At 34.4% G+C, this 16,740-nt stretch overlaps 1 protein-coding gene across 3 annotated transcripts; it reads right to left on the bottom strand.

Moving 5' to 3' along the window:
- Positions 1–55: 55 nt before the first annotated feature.
- On the bottom strand, positions 56–16,118 carry LOC121122350 (muscle calcium channel subunit alpha-1). 3 transcript variants are annotated; one of them, XM_071890276.1, is made up of 15 exons: positions 15,800–16,118; positions 14,940–15,298; positions 14,293–14,874; positions 13,767–13,870; positions 10,849–10,985; positions 10,687–10,786; positions 10,567–10,627; positions 8,891–8,944; positions 7,936–8,040; positions 7,489–7,866; positions 5,626–6,043; positions 3,103–3,410; positions 690–3,027; positions 529–629; positions 56–447 (listed from the first exon to the last, which is right to left on the bottom strand). In XM_071890276.1, the coding sequence occupies exons 2-15, from the start codon at positions 15,246–15,248 to the stop codon at positions 286–288; spliced, it is 5,157 nt and encodes a 1,718-aa protein (XP_071746377.1). In that variant the 5' UTR covers positions 15,249–15,298; positions 15,800–16,118; the 3' UTR covers positions 56–285. The 3 variants fall into 3 exon arrangements, with proteins under 3 accessions (XP_071746377.1, XP_071746376.1, XP_071746378.1); XM_071890275.1 differs by having other exon boundaries at positions 15,733–16,018; XM_071890277.1 differs by lacking the exon at positions 15,800–16,118 and adding an exon at positions 15,400–15,493.
- Between the last annotated feature and the right edge of the window lie 622 nt (positions 16,119–16,740).

Here is a 16,740-nt window from a genome sequence, read left to right as displayed (position 1 = left end):
GAGGGTTGCTGTTACTTTTTATCACGAAACCTTAGATACATATAAATTCAAATAATTTAAGCTCTTGTTTTTATTGAACTATTATCATTATTATTTACCATTTGATACAATTTGTAATCATACATTTGATGATAACAGCAACAACAGTTTGAATTGAAAAAGAAAAACAATAAAATATAAAGTCTTGGTACATACTGTTTATTCTTTTCTCAAAAAAAAGAAAGGAAAACGAAACTTAACGAAATTAAATAAAATAAAAATGAACATGGTCCAGCCTTCCAGAATTTATTTTAACCTAATGGGTGTATTCGGATTATCTAACAATTTTTGAGCAGCGAAATTAAATTCTTCAGTATTCATGTTCATGGAACTTTGAATTTCCATGCGAGTATTGCGTACAAAAGTTGCATCTCCAGAGAACTTGGAAAGTCCTTCTCTGGCTAAGATCTAAAAATATACAGGACGAAATAAAAATTTAGGTACAACAACAGAATTGTTATGGGATCTACTCATTTTCGACTAACTCACCTTACTAACAAGAAGTTCCCCAGCATCTGAAGGAGTGAGAGACTCGGTTCTTTTGATGCCAGGTTTTTTACGGGCAGGAGCCTTGGGTGGTGACTTTCGGACTACAAAAATAAATGGGAGAAATATAAAAACTCTTTTTCTAATCAGAGAGGTGTACTCACAATCTGGATTAAAGAGATCCACGTCATGAACTCGAGCACTGACTCCAAAAAGAGGACTACCTCTTCTATAGTAGGGATTGGTTTCATTAGTAGGAGTTAAAGGCTCTTCCGCGACCATTGCTTCCAAATTTCCGGAGATAGCTCTTTTCAAATTTGGACCTGCATCATGGAGTTCTCGAAGACCAGCCATGAGAGTTTTTGTATTTGCCACCTCAATATCCCGCCTAACTTGACGCTCTTTTTCAAAGCGCTTTTTGGCAAATCGTCGAAAGCAATCTTGAATCAAGACTGTTGCATAGAACTTCCCCACAGCTACGTCATTTCCAAACTCACTTTCTCCTCTTTTTCGAGGTATCAACTTATCTAGAACAGAATCGTCTTTTCGCCAAATCTTTTTCATAATGAGTCTCAACTCTGAATTGGCTTGCTCCAAAGATCCCTCCATTTTAATGCCTAGTGAAGTACGAATAATGGCAAAGAGTGTGGCCTGAAACTCCACAGTTCCATCATCTCGAAGTGGCATGTTCATTGCTACAAGCCTTTTACAAGCGTTTCGATGTGGACAAAGCTTTCCAAAGCCAAGAGGTGGATTGATTTTTCGAAGGAGCTGTACAACGTCCATGTGCTTGATGCATCCTTTGGCGTCTGGATCATACTCCGACCATAGATTGACAAATTCATCCAAGTGATGAGCACCTAGAATAGACCAATCCCGAGTAAGGTAGTCAAAGTTGTCCATAATGACAGCAACGAACAAATTCAAAATAAGGAAACTCGTAGCAATGAAAAAAGAAATGAAATAGGGATATGCAATGATGGAGCCACATCCAGCAGGATTTCCAGCCTCTTCTGACTCTTCATCACATTCCACATCAGGACTAGGAATACAAGATAACATAATATCCTGCCAGGCCTCCCCTGTAGCTGAGCGAAAAAGTACAATGAGAGCAGATTGAAAGTTTTGGAAGTTATTATTGGAATGGATGGATGTATCTTCATTAATGGCGATTTTCCCAAAGACCTGCATTCCCACAACACCATAAATGAAAAAAACAAGTGCAATAAGGAGCATAACATATGGCAGTGCTTGAAATGATTTGATAAACGTCCAAAGAAGGGTTCGAATGGACTCGTCCTTGCTGAGAAGCTTCACCAAACGAAGGGCTCGGAAGAGACGAAAGAAATTGATAGAAATGCCTCCACCATCTCCACTTCCAAGACTACTCATTCCAATGTCAATGAAGGATCCAATAACAATGATACAGTCAAATGTATTCCATGGATCGCAGAAATATTCTTTAGGACGGAATGCCGCCATTTTGATGACAAACTCAAGGGCAAAAAAGATGGTGAAGATGTAGTTGAGAAGATCCAGGAAGTCGGAGTAGATTTGGGGCTGATTATAGAAACTCATTGCAAGGGAAATGGTGTTGAGAAGAATGGCCCCAAAAACAACATACTCGAATTTTGAGGAGGTTGCCCAAGCCCATATTCGATATTGTACGGGGTCTGAGGGAAGGTAGAGACGAGCGGGCTTAGCGTTAAGCGTGTAGTCAATGCAGTTTCTTTGGTTTTTATCCAGTTCACAATTGGCAAACGGAGACTCTCCCTCTTTTTGAAAGGTGACGATAACGAAACCAACAAAGATATTGACCATGAAGAAGGCAATGATGATGATGTAGACAATGTAGAAAATGAACATGGAAGGACGAGAGATAGGGAGAGGTCCAGTGTCCTCAGCATGGGAGTCTAAACTTGTATACAATATCCCTGGCCAGCCCTCAAAGGTAGATACTACAAACAGAGTGAGCATTCCCTTTGCAACATTGTCATAGTGAAAATCATTTAAACTCCATTCTCTTTCCAGTACAGTGGGTTGAGCCCAATCACTCTTCTTAAAATCCACATACTGTCCTTGGCATTCTTCCTCTGTCATTTTGGAACTATCCGAACAGGAGTAAAACTTTCCTTTAAAGAGTTGAACCCCAATCACGGCAAATAGGAACTGAAGAAGAACAGTGACGAGTACAATGTTTTGAATCGTGGAGACAGAGACAATCACGGCTTGAATGACTAGTTTGAGACCCTTAGCTCGATTGACAGCTCGTAGAGGACGAAGTACACGGAGAACACGAAGAATTTTGAGAACAGAAATAGCCCCAGCTGAGTCACGGAAAGCAATAGAAATGATGGATACACTCACAACCACTAAATCCAGAATATTTGCTGGATAGCGAGCATATGCACCCTTGTGGCCCACAGCTCCATAGGCGATTACCTTAAATAGAATCTCAATCGTAAAAATAAAAGTGAAAAACATATCAAAATATCCGAGGACCTGTAAAAAGGAAGAAGAAAGCCAGAATAAGTTTTAAGTAAGCCCAATGGTGTTAGATGTCAAATGATCTCTTACAATATTTCTAGGAGACTTGGAATGTAGAGGGTCTTCAGCAGCAAGGGACGCTGATGACACCATGATGCAAACAAGAATAAAATTTGCAAAGTAGGCATGGTTACAAAAGTTATAGCAGAGAACACGAAATCGATTGGTCGGAGAGAATATGAAGAGAGAGGAAAAGGGTGGAATTGGATCCTTTTTGTTATCATCGTCCTCCAGAAAGGCTTCCTCGTTGGCCTTCTCCTCCTCCAACTTCTCCTCCAAGGATTTTATGGGCCCATTGTTATTCACCATTTGATTGTAATCATTATAATGGTCATATCCTAAAAAATGATGGTCAAGGAATAAATATTTTAGTTAATAGTGATTATGTGGCACGTCAACATTAAAACAAGCAGGGATTCGTCTACTAATTATTATCTTCTATTTCTTTTTTATAAAAGTCTCCGCATAACGCCGTTTCAAACACCTTGGATTTGGCATAAGGCAGTCCTTGGAATTATTCTGACTCGTACTTTTATATTTACTAAATTTAAAAAAGCTATATATTGAGATAAAAAAGTATTTTTGTAGCCTTGTTGATGAGTTTGTTCATACCGCCTGTTCCATTGAAATCCAAACACTTGCTAATTCAATAATTAAATAAGGTTGAGTCATTGAAGCTAATTCATATTTCAATATATTAATGCATAAATAATTAGTTACAAAACAGATCAAACCCGAGCTCTCTAGCATACGTAAAAGTCGAGAAATGACACTAGAACGTGATCGATTTGCACAGTCCAAGCAGTTAGTCGTCTCCAGGACCACCGTCTATGCCGTTAGCAAGTCTGAAACGTCATCGAGGAATAAGTACTCTGTCAAAAAGGTCAAACTGGACCCGGAGGAATTAAAGAAAACAGTCCAAGCCAATCCCCTCAAGTTATGTTAGAGATCTGAGGCTTTCGCAACAGACTGGCCAGACTGTCATCCAAACACCGAGGCCATAATTACCACTAAGGATAGCTACATTAATGATTAAGAGAGCTCAGACACACATCTATTTATAATATTAATTTTGTTGAAATTCTATTGTTAATTAGTAAATTATATCTTGTTGAAGTTTAAAATTCAAAGTGTTCAGATTTTAATGGACTACTCGGTACTATGCCTATATATAGGAAGTGCATAATTTTGCATAAGGGAGTGCACTGTAAGTATTTGATTTGATACCTAGGCTTAAATTTTTTTGGTAATTACTAATTAAACATACTTGCCATTAAAAAAACTGCCGAATAAATATTGGTTAAGCTCCGAATATATAAATTTTACAGTATTAAAAATATCAATTAAAAATGAAAAAATTGATCGATTAAAATGAATTTTTGCAATTTTTTTACAAGTATCTCTTCTGGCATACATTTTTTAAATATAATTTATGATGAATAAGATGTTTTTATTACCCTAACCATACTAAAAAAAAATCAAACGAAAAATAGTAAAAACTTGAATTTGAAAAATAAGTTATCCAACTTTACGGATTTTAATACTAAAAAAGTCCCCAAACAAGACGGATTTCATATAACACGGATTTAATTTGTTCAAAACCGTGATAAGTGGGAACACCCAGCATTTAACTTGATCCTTCATTTTATTTTATTATTCCCTGTTATTATAAATATATAATGACAGATTATATTTCAAAGAACTTAGCGGGTTGAAGCTAAATTAAGTTCCATAATTCGAATGAGTGTTTTAAACTACTAAAGTAAGCATTTTTGAACATTCAGGTACGTTTGCAGCGAATGGAATGGAGGATTTATTTCCCCACCCCCCCAAAATAAAGGAATTTTTGCTTTCTGCTAGAATTTTTTTTTGGTCAAGATGAAAAAAATTTACAGGAAAATAGGAGTATAACATTTTTTGAAAGATTTCTTTTCCTAAAAAATGGTTGTTCGGGCAAATTATGCAATAGCACAAAAGAGTTAATATTTGCAATTTTTTTACAAAAAAATTATAAATTTTACTTTAAAATTTAAAATTTTTTTTGGGAATAGCTGTGAATCTTTGAAATGTTTTTCCAAATAGTTTAATATTTGAATTTTTCTTGAATAGCTATGAATTTTTAAAAATTTTGTACAAAAATTTAATAAATGAAAAATTTTTACAAAAAAAAATAAAAGTTTTTGTGAATAGCTGTAAAAATTTAATATTTGTAATTTCATTTTTGAAGTTTTTTTCCAAAAAAAATAATTTTTTATAAGTAGTTATTTATTTTTAAAAAATCCAAAAAAATTAATATTTAGAATGTAATTTTTTAAAAGAAAATTCAATTTTTGTTAACAGCTGAGCCCCCAAAAAAAAAAAAAAAAATATATATATAAATATAATTCTGCGGACGACCCTAACATTTCAACGTCTAACCATCAATTACATTATCAAGTTTTTATGTCTAATCAATTTTTTGGCTGTATGAACTTATGGAATAAAGAAATAAATTAGGAACTTTAGTTTAGTTTGTTTTTATGTTGACATAGCCAATAAGTCCAACACTCTTACCCCCACTCAAATTATCACCTCCCATATAGGAACCATTCGAATTTAGATATGGGTTGTACTCATCTTCATATCCAGGATCATAATTGTATAAATGTTGATTATCAATCATCATCAGGAGATCCTCTCTCTCATGAGGGATTTGAGTTCCAGGAGGAGGAGGCCGTGAAGGGTCTTGTTGAGCAGGAGCAAATGCTGGTTCAGGATCCTTCACTACCGGAGTCTCCTCCTCTTCATCATCGTCATCCCCGGCCAAATTATCCACAGCAATGGCCAAAAATACGTTGAGCAGAATGTAATTACCAATGATGAAGAGAGTAATGAAGTAAAGTGAAGCAAACATTCCAAGAACGGTTTGAGGGCCTCCATAAGCCAAAATCCCATCGTACATAACTGCATTCCAATCCTCACCCGTTAAGATCTAGGATATAATAAATTATCAAGGTTATTGTGTGTTTTTATAGTGTAGGAGCATTGGGTGTGAGAGTCAGAGGGCTACGGCGCCCCTGCCCTTCCTAATTCATATTTATGGTGTCCCACATTACGTCAGCAATGTCGTTGCTAGCCCCTTTTTGGTTGGATCAAGGACCCCTAAAAAAGTTCTTTAAGCCCCCTAAAATTTATATCATATATATAAACAAGGGTCTTTTGAAAAGTAGGTGCAAAGTCCAAGAGATGCGTATCGAGGTGATGTTTTCGTTAGTAAGATCTCTTGGAAGAAAACACATCAACTTTTAGCAAGATTGGTCAGTTTCTTTCTGTTTGACATTTGTTTGAATCGAGGAATCGGCCGGAAAGATTATGGTTACTGTCTTTTGGAGTCGCAAGGAATGATCCTCACCGACTATCTGGCCAGGGCTGAAACTTTTAAAGGTGCATATTATTCATCGTTATTGAACCGTTTGGAAACTGAGCTGCCAAACAGAAAGAAATAGATCAACCTTGCTGAAAGTTGGTGTGTGTTCTTTCAAAAGGTGCTACTAACCAATCCTAACCTCCAACCGCACCAGTAACGTCATCTCTTGGACTTTGCAATGGCTTTTCAAACGACCCCCGTATATATTGTACAAGTTGCGACTTGTACAAGTAAATTGTACGAGTTGCGATCAACAAATGAGATGAATAATTTCAAATAAAGAATTTACAGTACTGTGGATGAGGATAATGCAATAGTTTGATTGATATAGTGAAAATTCTTTTAAAAAAAATACATGATCCAAAACTCTCCCAACAAAGGGTTTTATTACTTTTAAATATGTATTTTAGGAACACTAGAATTTACAAATGGCGTCTCTCTGAAAAACGTGCCATTCCGCCAGTGTATAAAGAATTGGACAGCAAAATGTGGACTCTTATTTTATGTCAATTTTCTCATTAATATAGGAAGGTTTAGTGATTACTTTTTTTGAAATTCTGGTTCAGCCAACCTTTATGCATAAACGAACTATAATAAACTCTTCGTGTTCTCGACATCATAAGTGAGCAAAAAGCTAAAAGGGAACGTATCTCAGATCTCCTAGATGCTAAAGTTTATATATTCTGGATTATGGAAAGTGCACAACCAGTATGGTTTTTAAGGTGACCAAGATGAAGAAGAATAATGGAGAAGACCTTTCCAGGAGAGCAGGAAGAGGAAGGCACATTTTAATGAGGGTCTAGAGTTCCTATTCTGCTGGGAGACACCGCCAAATCATTGAATAGTCTCGGCAACAACTCCACCGTGGCTGCAAATACCATCACGAATGGTGTGAAGAACAACTTGGGATTGTCCCCAAAGCAACCTTCTGATAGAGGTCATGAAGGCTAAAAGGTTTAAAAGTCCACGCTTTGCTACCTAACCTTCAATGTGAGATAATGATGACTTACTTGAAATACAGAGAGCAAACTATTGTAAAAGGAATCAAAGTTAGCTCGTGGCTTGGCAAGACCCACTTCCCCAGGATACACTCTCTCACTAAACTTCCCACCAAACAGCTGAGACCCTAGAAGTGCATAGATTCCCAAGAACAAAAAAAGGAGCACAATCAATGAGAAAATGGCCTCAATTGAATTTATGAGAGATTTGAGAAGATTCTTGAGTGAAGTCCAGTATCGAGTAACTTTGAAGGCTCGAAGGAGACGAATGCAGCGAAGCACTGACATTCCGAGAGGTGGCATGATGTGTGTTCGAGTCAAAACCAGTTCCAGGATGCTGGAGAGCACCACAAAGCAATCAAAACGATTGAAAAGGGAAATGAAGTAATTCTGTAATGAAGAGTAAAGTTGAAACAAATTCAAAAATTTAACCCGTACTTAAAAATGAGAAACTCTTACCAGAAAACCCAGACTGTACATTTTGAACACCATTTCCACGGAGAAAAGAATGACAAAGAAGAGATTTGTTGAGGCTTGGAAATTGGTTAGCCACTCGGGTTGTCCGTATAATTCAAAAGGTAAAGATTAAGATTTCAGCTTTCACTTGGGATTTAGTAATTAAATATATGTATACAATGTACATTGTATACATGACCTTCAAATCAAACTAAATTTTAGCCCAACTTTTTGGATACAAAATGATCTTTTAAGGCCTTTGGAAGAAAAAACAACTTAATTTCCGGCCAAATCTTTTTTCACATATGAATGCATATTTTTTTAATCCATTATCAAACTAATAAGAAAAAACTCGCACATGTCGTGATCATTAAAGCCTTTGTATACTTAAAGCAATTGTTATATAACATTTAAAGTTGATTTAAGGTCATAAAAAAGGTCAAAAGTCACAAAAAAAGTCAAATTAAAAAAAAAATGACTTTTAGCCTGTGTATGTACTAGGGCGTTCAATTTTTAGGGTGAACTGTTAATTCGATTTGCTGTTGTACTCTTACGAAAAAAATATGCTTGGTACGTTTCAGTCTTCAAAGAGCGCTTTTTGACTTCTATAGCCATTTGAAAATGACTTTTTTAACGAAATTCTCTATTTGTAAAGGGATTCAGACGTTTCAATTTTGAAGTTATTTTGCTGAAACTTTAGAAGTTTCCATTTTAAAGTCATGCTGTCGTATTTCAAAAGTGTTATTAATGTTCCTTTTCTCAAGTGATATATACGAATATTATAATATAATCCTTATTTTTCCAGAGTGCTTAAAAGATCATTTTATATCAGAAAAGTTTTATTAAAATATAATTTGCTCATTTTCATGAATTCATAAATTAAATTACAATTAAAAAGAAGAAGAAAAGTTTTTTTTAACAGAAATCCCCAGTGAAATTTTTTTTCCGGCTTTTACCCATAGTGCTCCGTAGCAAGAACGCAGGTATTCAAAAAAACAAGAATAATGACAACCTAAACAAAGGGAAAGTTTATTGATCAGCTTCGGAATTTTATAATTATGGCACGTCAACACAGAAGCAATCTAGATTGATTTTTCTCAAAATTGAGTATGGCTTACATTTCTTGCTGTTTAGAATTATTTTCTAACAAAGAAAAAAAAAATTCCAAATAATGTCAAAAATTAAATATTAAATTTTTAGGAAATTTTGATTTTGAGTGATTGGTACAAAATTGTTTTTTTGAAAAAAGTTCAAAAATCCACAGCTGTTCTCAAAAAGATAATTTTTTGTGAACAAAAAGTTAAAAAAATACTTTTTTAGAAACACAATTTCAAACTTCTACAGCTGTTTACAAAAAATTAAATTTCAAATATTAGATTCTTTTGAAAAAAGTTTAAAAATCCATATCTATTCACAAAATATTGATTTATTTGGAATAAAAATTTCAAAAATAAATAACTGTTTACAAAAAAATAAATTTTTGAAAAAAATTTCAAAAATAATTGAATTTTTGGGAAAAAAAAATTGAAAAATTAAATTTTGTATGAACAAAATTGCAAAAGTCTACAAAAGTTATATTATAAATATTAAATTTTTTGGCAAACAAGTCAAAATTCTATAACTATTGACAGAAAATTAAATTTATTGGAATTTTTTGTTGAAGAATAACATTTTTTGGAAATTTAGATATTGGGTTGGGCGGGGGGCCTACAGCCGTATTACCTTAAGTAAAAAGTTCTGAGTGTTGTTCATTAAATGCTATATCTCACCATTAATACGTTGCATCAAAAAATATTTTTAAAGGATTCTTAAAGGTTAAGCGTACCATTTACAGTTTAGTGATCGGATGAAGTTAGTTGTGTGTTGCAGCCTTCCAAAATGAAAATAAAAAGAGATTTAATTCAATACATTCTTCAGTATGATTACGACCAAGGTGAAAAGGATGAGCAGGCTCCCAAAAAAAATATTACTGTTTATGGACCTAATACACTATCGAATGCAACAGCAAAGCAATGATTTCAACGATTGTTATCTGATAATTTGGACAATTTGAAAATAAATGGTGGAGTTGGATTGGCATGTGAGTAATTATTCTGTTGCCCAGGGACTGAAAATTAGCAAGAAAACCGTTTGAAACCATCTCAATCGGATAATCCTCACAATATTAATTTTATTAGCAAAATAAAGCGAAGGACAATTAGATTTTTTTTTTTCATGTTTTATACAATTCCACAGGAGTGAAATATAAAAGGAGTGATTGGTTGGGGAAAAAAAGGGTCAACGTTATTTTTACTCAATTCCTTCAAGAGGAAAATATATGTAAAAGAATTCAGGTCGTAGAAAATATTTACAAATAAATAAAAGGAGGGGGGGGGGGGATCTAAAAATCAAATCGTCGAGTTGGACCGTCATATGAGCACTTATTCCATTGCTCAAGAACTGAACATTAGACAGAAAACCCTTTAGAACCAACTGAATTGGATAATCCTCACTATGTTAATTTATTTATCAAAATAAAGTGGAAAAACGCTTAGAACTTTTTACTTAACCTATTATATGATGGAAAAGAATAAATTTAACCATTCGTCTGCTTTTGGGTTCACTTGCCACTTATCAAATACATTAAATACTTACCCAAAACATCACTTGAGACTTTACAGCCTTCCTACACGCTCGACGGAATTTTCTATTAATTCTACAAACATATGGAACAATTTAAACCCAAAAATCCTTCAAATTTCAATGTAAGCTTACTTTGCTAATTTGGCTAATTTAGAAGTGTGAAGAGTTTGTTTAAGTTGAAGGGGGTCAATCCCTTTTTTTTCATCTGAAGAGGCCTCTGCTGATCTCTTATCTATAAAATATACGAATACATTTTTAAAGTTACATAATTACAGTGTGGTCTCAGTATCTTACATTGAAGAGGCTCCAAATCCTCGGCTATGAGGAGCCAATCCATGTAGCCTTTCATATCATCATTCATTTGTTCCAGCATCTTTGCTTTCTGATATATGCCTCGTGATGTTGTTTTGGTTCGTTCTTTTGAAAATTCTCTGGAAGGATAAATCAATGATTAGATGATCTCATAGAAGGAATTCAACTTCTATATGTGACACGTCAACACTGTAGCGATTTTAATTGAGTTCGAATTGTAAAATTTATTGTACGAAATAGGGGGGTCCACCCCAATGTCTTTTAAGACTACGTTTAAAAAAGTCCCACGAAAGTATTTCCTACAAAACAAGGATGTGTGTCGCAGTGCGGGCTAAAAATGGCTTAGAGGGCCTCAGTGTTTGGATGACAGACCCTCCATACCTTCCCCTCGATATGCACCCAAGAGGTGTTGTTGAGGAGGTAGGCAACAGGGCAGTAGGGGGCCAAAAAGTGTCAAAAAAGAGTTCAAAAGAACTCAAAAGAGTATTTCAACGGTGGAGATGGGTTTCTTTCATTGCTGGTGTCAAAAGTGGCCTCTCTATCCTCACAAGGCTCTTTCCATCCAATTTTTCGATATACATCTGGACAGTCTCGTGTCAAACCCCAAGATCTCTTGTATGGTTCATTATGGACTTGAGGGATTGGCCTGAGGTGTTTTCCTATGTATCGAATTTGACCCTTTTGACAGAGTACTTATTCCTCTCCAACGTTTCAGACTTTCTGATAGAGTAGACGGTGGTCCTGGAGACACCCAACGGCTTAGAGAGTGGTAATGAAAATTCGGGGATCACGTTCAAGTATCATTTTCTTGACTTGTACGTAAGCTAGATAGCTCAGGTTTATTTTGTTATGTAACTAATAGTTTATGCTTAAATATATATTGAAATATGAATTGATTTCAATCACAGAACCTTCATTAATTATTGAATTACTAAGTGTTCAGATGTCAATGGACCACTTGGTATGTCTAATTTTTTAAAGATTCGAAATTTCTGCTCTATAAAAAATTAAATTCGAAATTCAATTCATGTTTATAAATAAATAGAAGGGCTCCTTTGCCTTAGGCCCCTCTCACTATAAAAACAAAGGCAAGCATGGCCGACGACTCACAACAATTTAAATATATTTCATATCCAATCTGTTTAATTTGTATTTATTGTACTTATTTATATTCAATTTTCTGAATTTTTCCTCCCTCTAAAACATTCATTACTTATTACAATTACTCAAATAATTGACTTAATTATATTTGATTTCCATATAATTCCACGAAACCTCATATTGCATATTTATTAAAAACCTTCTATAAGAAGATTAAAAATTAAACTGAAAGAATTGAACTTCTTTTTGATGGTATATCTCTTGATGGTGTAATACTCGGTTGTTCTTATACTGTGGCACACTTAATTTAAATTATAATTGTCTTCAAACTCGGTGAAAGATAGGTTTTGTGACTCGGGACTCCTTATGTAAAGTTTCGACTCAATTAAAAACAAAACAAAAGAGAACGAGTAAAAAAGAGCAACAAAGGAGTGAGATTTTGAAAGCTTTTCTCACGCAGTATGTCAACCTTGGCCATATCCAAGGAGCTGGGGTGCAGCCATAACACTGTTATCTTGCCAGGGACTTATTCACCACCGCCGGGGGTGTTAAGGAGAGTAAAATCATCCCCAAAGTCAGCACGACGGTGAGAAGAGGGTGTTTACTACTCCTCACAGAAATATTCAGTCCCTAGAGCCTTCCATTAAGAAGGAGTGGACCAACCTCGAGTCTGACCATATAGTCAGGGTCTGAAAGGGATTTAGGCCTCATGTTGAGACAGTTATTAGAGTTAAGGGCCAACATATTGAATAAAAGTTGTGCCGATCACTATTTTAGTTGATTTTTTTGAATAAATGTCCTCACAAAAACTTTTGTTTAAATTTTACTCTTGATAAATTGAAAATAATAATATGTGTACCATTAGATAAGGTCAACCCTGTACAAGGTTTATTCTTTAATTTTAAATAGAATATAATGTAATTGAAAAAGATATCAGCATCCAAATAAGACTGAACGTTTTGCTGGATTGCTGTATGATGAGAACTATTATCTACAATTTCCGTTAATAAAGGTATTCGATTAATCCTTTGGAGGCATTTGCAAGTTATATTCTCATAAGTTGCCTGTTATTACCAAGGGCGTCCGCAGGATCATATTTTGAGGGGAACTTTGTTTTTGGAATTTTTGAACGAAAAAAAAAACTCCTAAAAATTATAATTTTTAGGAAAAAGATTAGAAAAATTATTTTTTTTTTTTGAAAAAAATTACAAATATTAAATTTTTTGAAAACAATTTTAAAAAAATCCACAGCTTTTTGGAGAAAAATTATAAAAATTCAGTATTAAATTTTTGTAAAAAATTTTATAAAATTCATAGCTATTCTCAAGAATATAAATTTTTTGAAAAAAATTTCAAAAATCCGCTTTTTTTTAACAAAAAATAAAACTTTTTGAGGGAAAAAATTCAAAAATTGCATTTCAACTATTGAATTTTCTTGTTAAAACAACTATTCATTAGTGGGGGGGGGGTTACATCCTCCAGCCCACCCCCTGCGGACGCCCCTGATTAAAATCAGAGAAAAATAATATGCTATATTAGATTTAAAAGATATTGGTGGGTTGAGGCTAAATAAAATCTTATATTTCTAATAATTGTTTCAAACTAAGCACTATTGAACATTTTAACGTCTATACCTCAATTTAGGTAGTAATTCCATAATTGACTAAAGCAGTATTTTGAGCTCAATGAAGTAAAAAAATAGATTGGGAATTCTCTATTTTATTGATTTTATTAAAAGTTGTATTTGTGTTTTGACGTATATTAATCTCAATTAATTTGCCCGCCAACTATTTACTTACCCAGAAAGAACACCAAGAATCAAATTCATGACGAAAAAAGCTCCTAAAATGACCATAGAAACAAAATACGCCCATTGCCAGGTGCTTCCCATTGAGTCATGAATCTACAAAAAAAAAATTAGAGAAAAATATATGAATCAGAGTTTTGAAAAGTATTTATGTGCATATTATTCATATAATCCAAGGAATACTTTATACATAGAACGTGCTATATCTGTTTTTCTTTCTTTTATTGACCAACTATAGGTTTTTTTTAAATTTTTTTTATTTGTAGAATATTTATGAAATAAGAGAGCAATTTGAATTTAAACAATCGTCTAATGAAAGTTTTAAGGAATTAAAAGAACTTGATTGATTAATAAAATTTATATTTGAACCCAAAAAAATACTGTAATTCCTTAAGATATTCTTTATGCGACTGTAATCAACTGAATTCCCTGTTCTATTTACTAAATATTACACTTCTAAAAGAGAGCCCTTAGTTAGTTCCATTTATATAAGGTATTCCTTATAAAATCCCTCATACCCAATAGAGAACATCCGTCCACCCTTCAAGAGTAATGCACTGAAAGACAGTCAACATAGAGAGAATAAAGTTATCAAAATTGGTGATTCCAAAATTCGGCCCAGGAATATATTCTCGACACACCCCAGTTTCACATTGATAGTTTCCACCACAAAGCCGTGGATCATCATCGATAAGGACTCCAGTAATGTTGTCGAAACAGGCCTTATGCATGAGGCCCTGAAACATTTGTAGGCCAATGATGGAGTAAATGATGATAACAAAAAGTACAAGGAGTGCGATGTGAAAGAGTGGGAAGATGGCCATGAGGATCGCATTCAGAACGACCTGTAAACTAGGAACCCCAGAGACAAGTCTGAGAGGACGTAGGACACGAAATGCCCGAAGGGCTTTCACATCGAACCCCTCTATGGAGAGACTTGAGAGTAGGATATCCATAAAACCAATCATGACAATGGAGAAATCGATAAAGTTCCAAGTGTTTCGTAAATAGGCTTCTTCATGCTGATAGAAGCCATAGGCCACGATTTTGATAACACACTCTCCCGTGAAAATAACCATGAATATCACTTCAATTTTTTCCTAGAAAATAGAATAATGGGGGTATAGAAGGTTTTTTTATTTAGAATGATAGATATCCATCCTACCAAAAATAAATTAAGATCATTTGTATCTCCATTTGGATAGGGTTTGTGGAGAGCCAAGGAGACACAGGTGGCCAGAATAGTTGCAAGAATAAAGAATTCGAATGCTTTCCATTCTACGACTGTGATACATTTAAGACGGATTGGATTTTTAAGGCTGAAGAGATATATGGAGCGCTCAATTCGTTCAACCTGGGGTTTAGCTCCAACTTGTATCCTTTTGGTTTGTGGGGTTGCTTTAAGGATTTCCTCTTGAAGTTTTTCGAATTCCGAGGCTGTGTCCTCGTCTTTGGTTTGTCCTTTATTTGGCATTTTGGTTGCTTTTCTTCCTTTCCTCTTCGCCCAGGGTGGAGATAATTACCCTGAAATGAGAGAAAGATGGATATTAGGGGGAAATATATCTTTGCACATAGGTACTGCCTGAAAAAAAGGACAAGAGGGGGAGAAAGAGAAAATATAATACATAGGTATGGACATTGGACTATATTTAAAACAGACTACAAGCAATTCAGGCAGTCACACAACAACACACAATTTTTTTTTATTTTTATTTTTTTTGTGAGGGGAAAGTTATTTGTTAATGACATTGACCAGAAGTAAATACATATATGATTTGTATTTGTTTTTGGGCAAGATTTCAAAATAACAACATCATTATATTATTTATATGATAATAGCAGTAATCAGGACAACGATAAAAAGAGAGTCCTCGACAGGTAAAAGCCTATCCACGAATAACCCAAAAATGAAGGGAACATCAATCATATTCAAGCATACTTGATTAATCTCTAAATACCTGCATCAACAAGCAACTCCTAAACTACAACCACTAAGCTCATTTGCAAAAAGAATTTTTGATTTACATGTTTTGATGTCCTTGTCAAGAGCCTTCTTTAGGTAAATGGATTTCCGGAGGAAAAGATCCTGTTTGTTGATGATGAGAGGTTGCAAACCTCTTTGGGAAAAAAAAGATGTATAACAGAGCTCTGCAAAAGAATTTGCACACACACACTCACAAACAACAGCAGTCTACCACACTCACGAAACACTCTCCACTTCAATAAAAAAACTTGGAATGTAATAATGTAAAAAACGTTTATTCCCAATTTAAGGCAAAGAAGACGCGCGACACGCGCGCAGCGATCCCAGCTTTCTCCTTTACTTGCATGTATAAAATGACTCAAATCCTGTAACATACATTCCTTTATCTATGATAAAAAGAGTGGGGGAGAGAAAGTCACCTTTGTAAGTTGAATGTACATGACAGGGATTTGAAAATATCTTACGCCAAGCTTGGACCATTGTGTCTACTTACATAGGTAAAGTAAACACTAAATTCAAGCATGCAATCCTTGATACTAGAAAAGGATACCTTTTGAAGAGGTCGACGAAAGTGAGAGAGGATTATTAATTAACTAGTTAATTAATGTTGCTTTCTAACTCTTTATGAATCAATTTCTACTTTTTCATCCTTGACAATCCTTAAAAATATCCAAAGAAAACCCCTTTCATATTAATTAGTATACAATATACATGATTGTAAATATCTTCAAATTCAGAACATCAACATTCGTGAGTAAAGGCAGGATAGATGCACCTTTTCTCGAATCCGGGTGAGTTTGGATCTTAAAACGTAAATTTCGGGTATCCAAACTTTTGGATCTAGATCCGAAAACAAAATTTAGATACTTATACTTATTGGAGAATAACCACGCGATGCAAATGTTTATATAGATGTCGCTCCAAGATCCGGCAATCCAGATAAATATAAATGTGGTTGGATATAGATAATACCTTTTTTATT

The sequence above is a fragment of the Lepeophtheirus salmonis genome, chromosome 8, assembly GCF_016086655.4.
Source record: "Lepeophtheirus salmonis chromosome 8, UVic_Lsal_1.4, whole genome shotgun sequence".
In the NCBI taxonomy this organism is placed as follows: domain Eukaryota; kingdom Metazoa; phylum Arthropoda; class Copepoda; order Siphonostomatoida; family Caligidae; genus Lepeophtheirus; species Lepeophtheirus salmonis.
This window is presented reverse-complemented; position numbering and strand designations above follow the sequence as displayed.

What these genes read in the sequence shown, in the direction of transcription:
- LOC121122350 (XM_071890276.1), bottom strand. Translation starts at nt 15,248, where the DNA reads ATGCCAAATAAAGGACAAACCAAAGACGAGGACACAGCCTCGGAATTC. An exon ending in ATTCTTGGTGTTCTTTCTGG is followed by an intron (nt 10,986 to 13,766) that starts GTAAGTAAATAG and finishes TTATCCTTCCAG; the next exon opens with AGAATTTTCAAAAGAACGAA. An exon ending in AAATTAGCCAAATTAGCAAA is followed by an intron (nt 10,628 to 10,686) that starts GTAAGCTTACAT and finishes ATATGTTTGTAG; the next exon opens with AATTAATAGAAAATTCCGTC.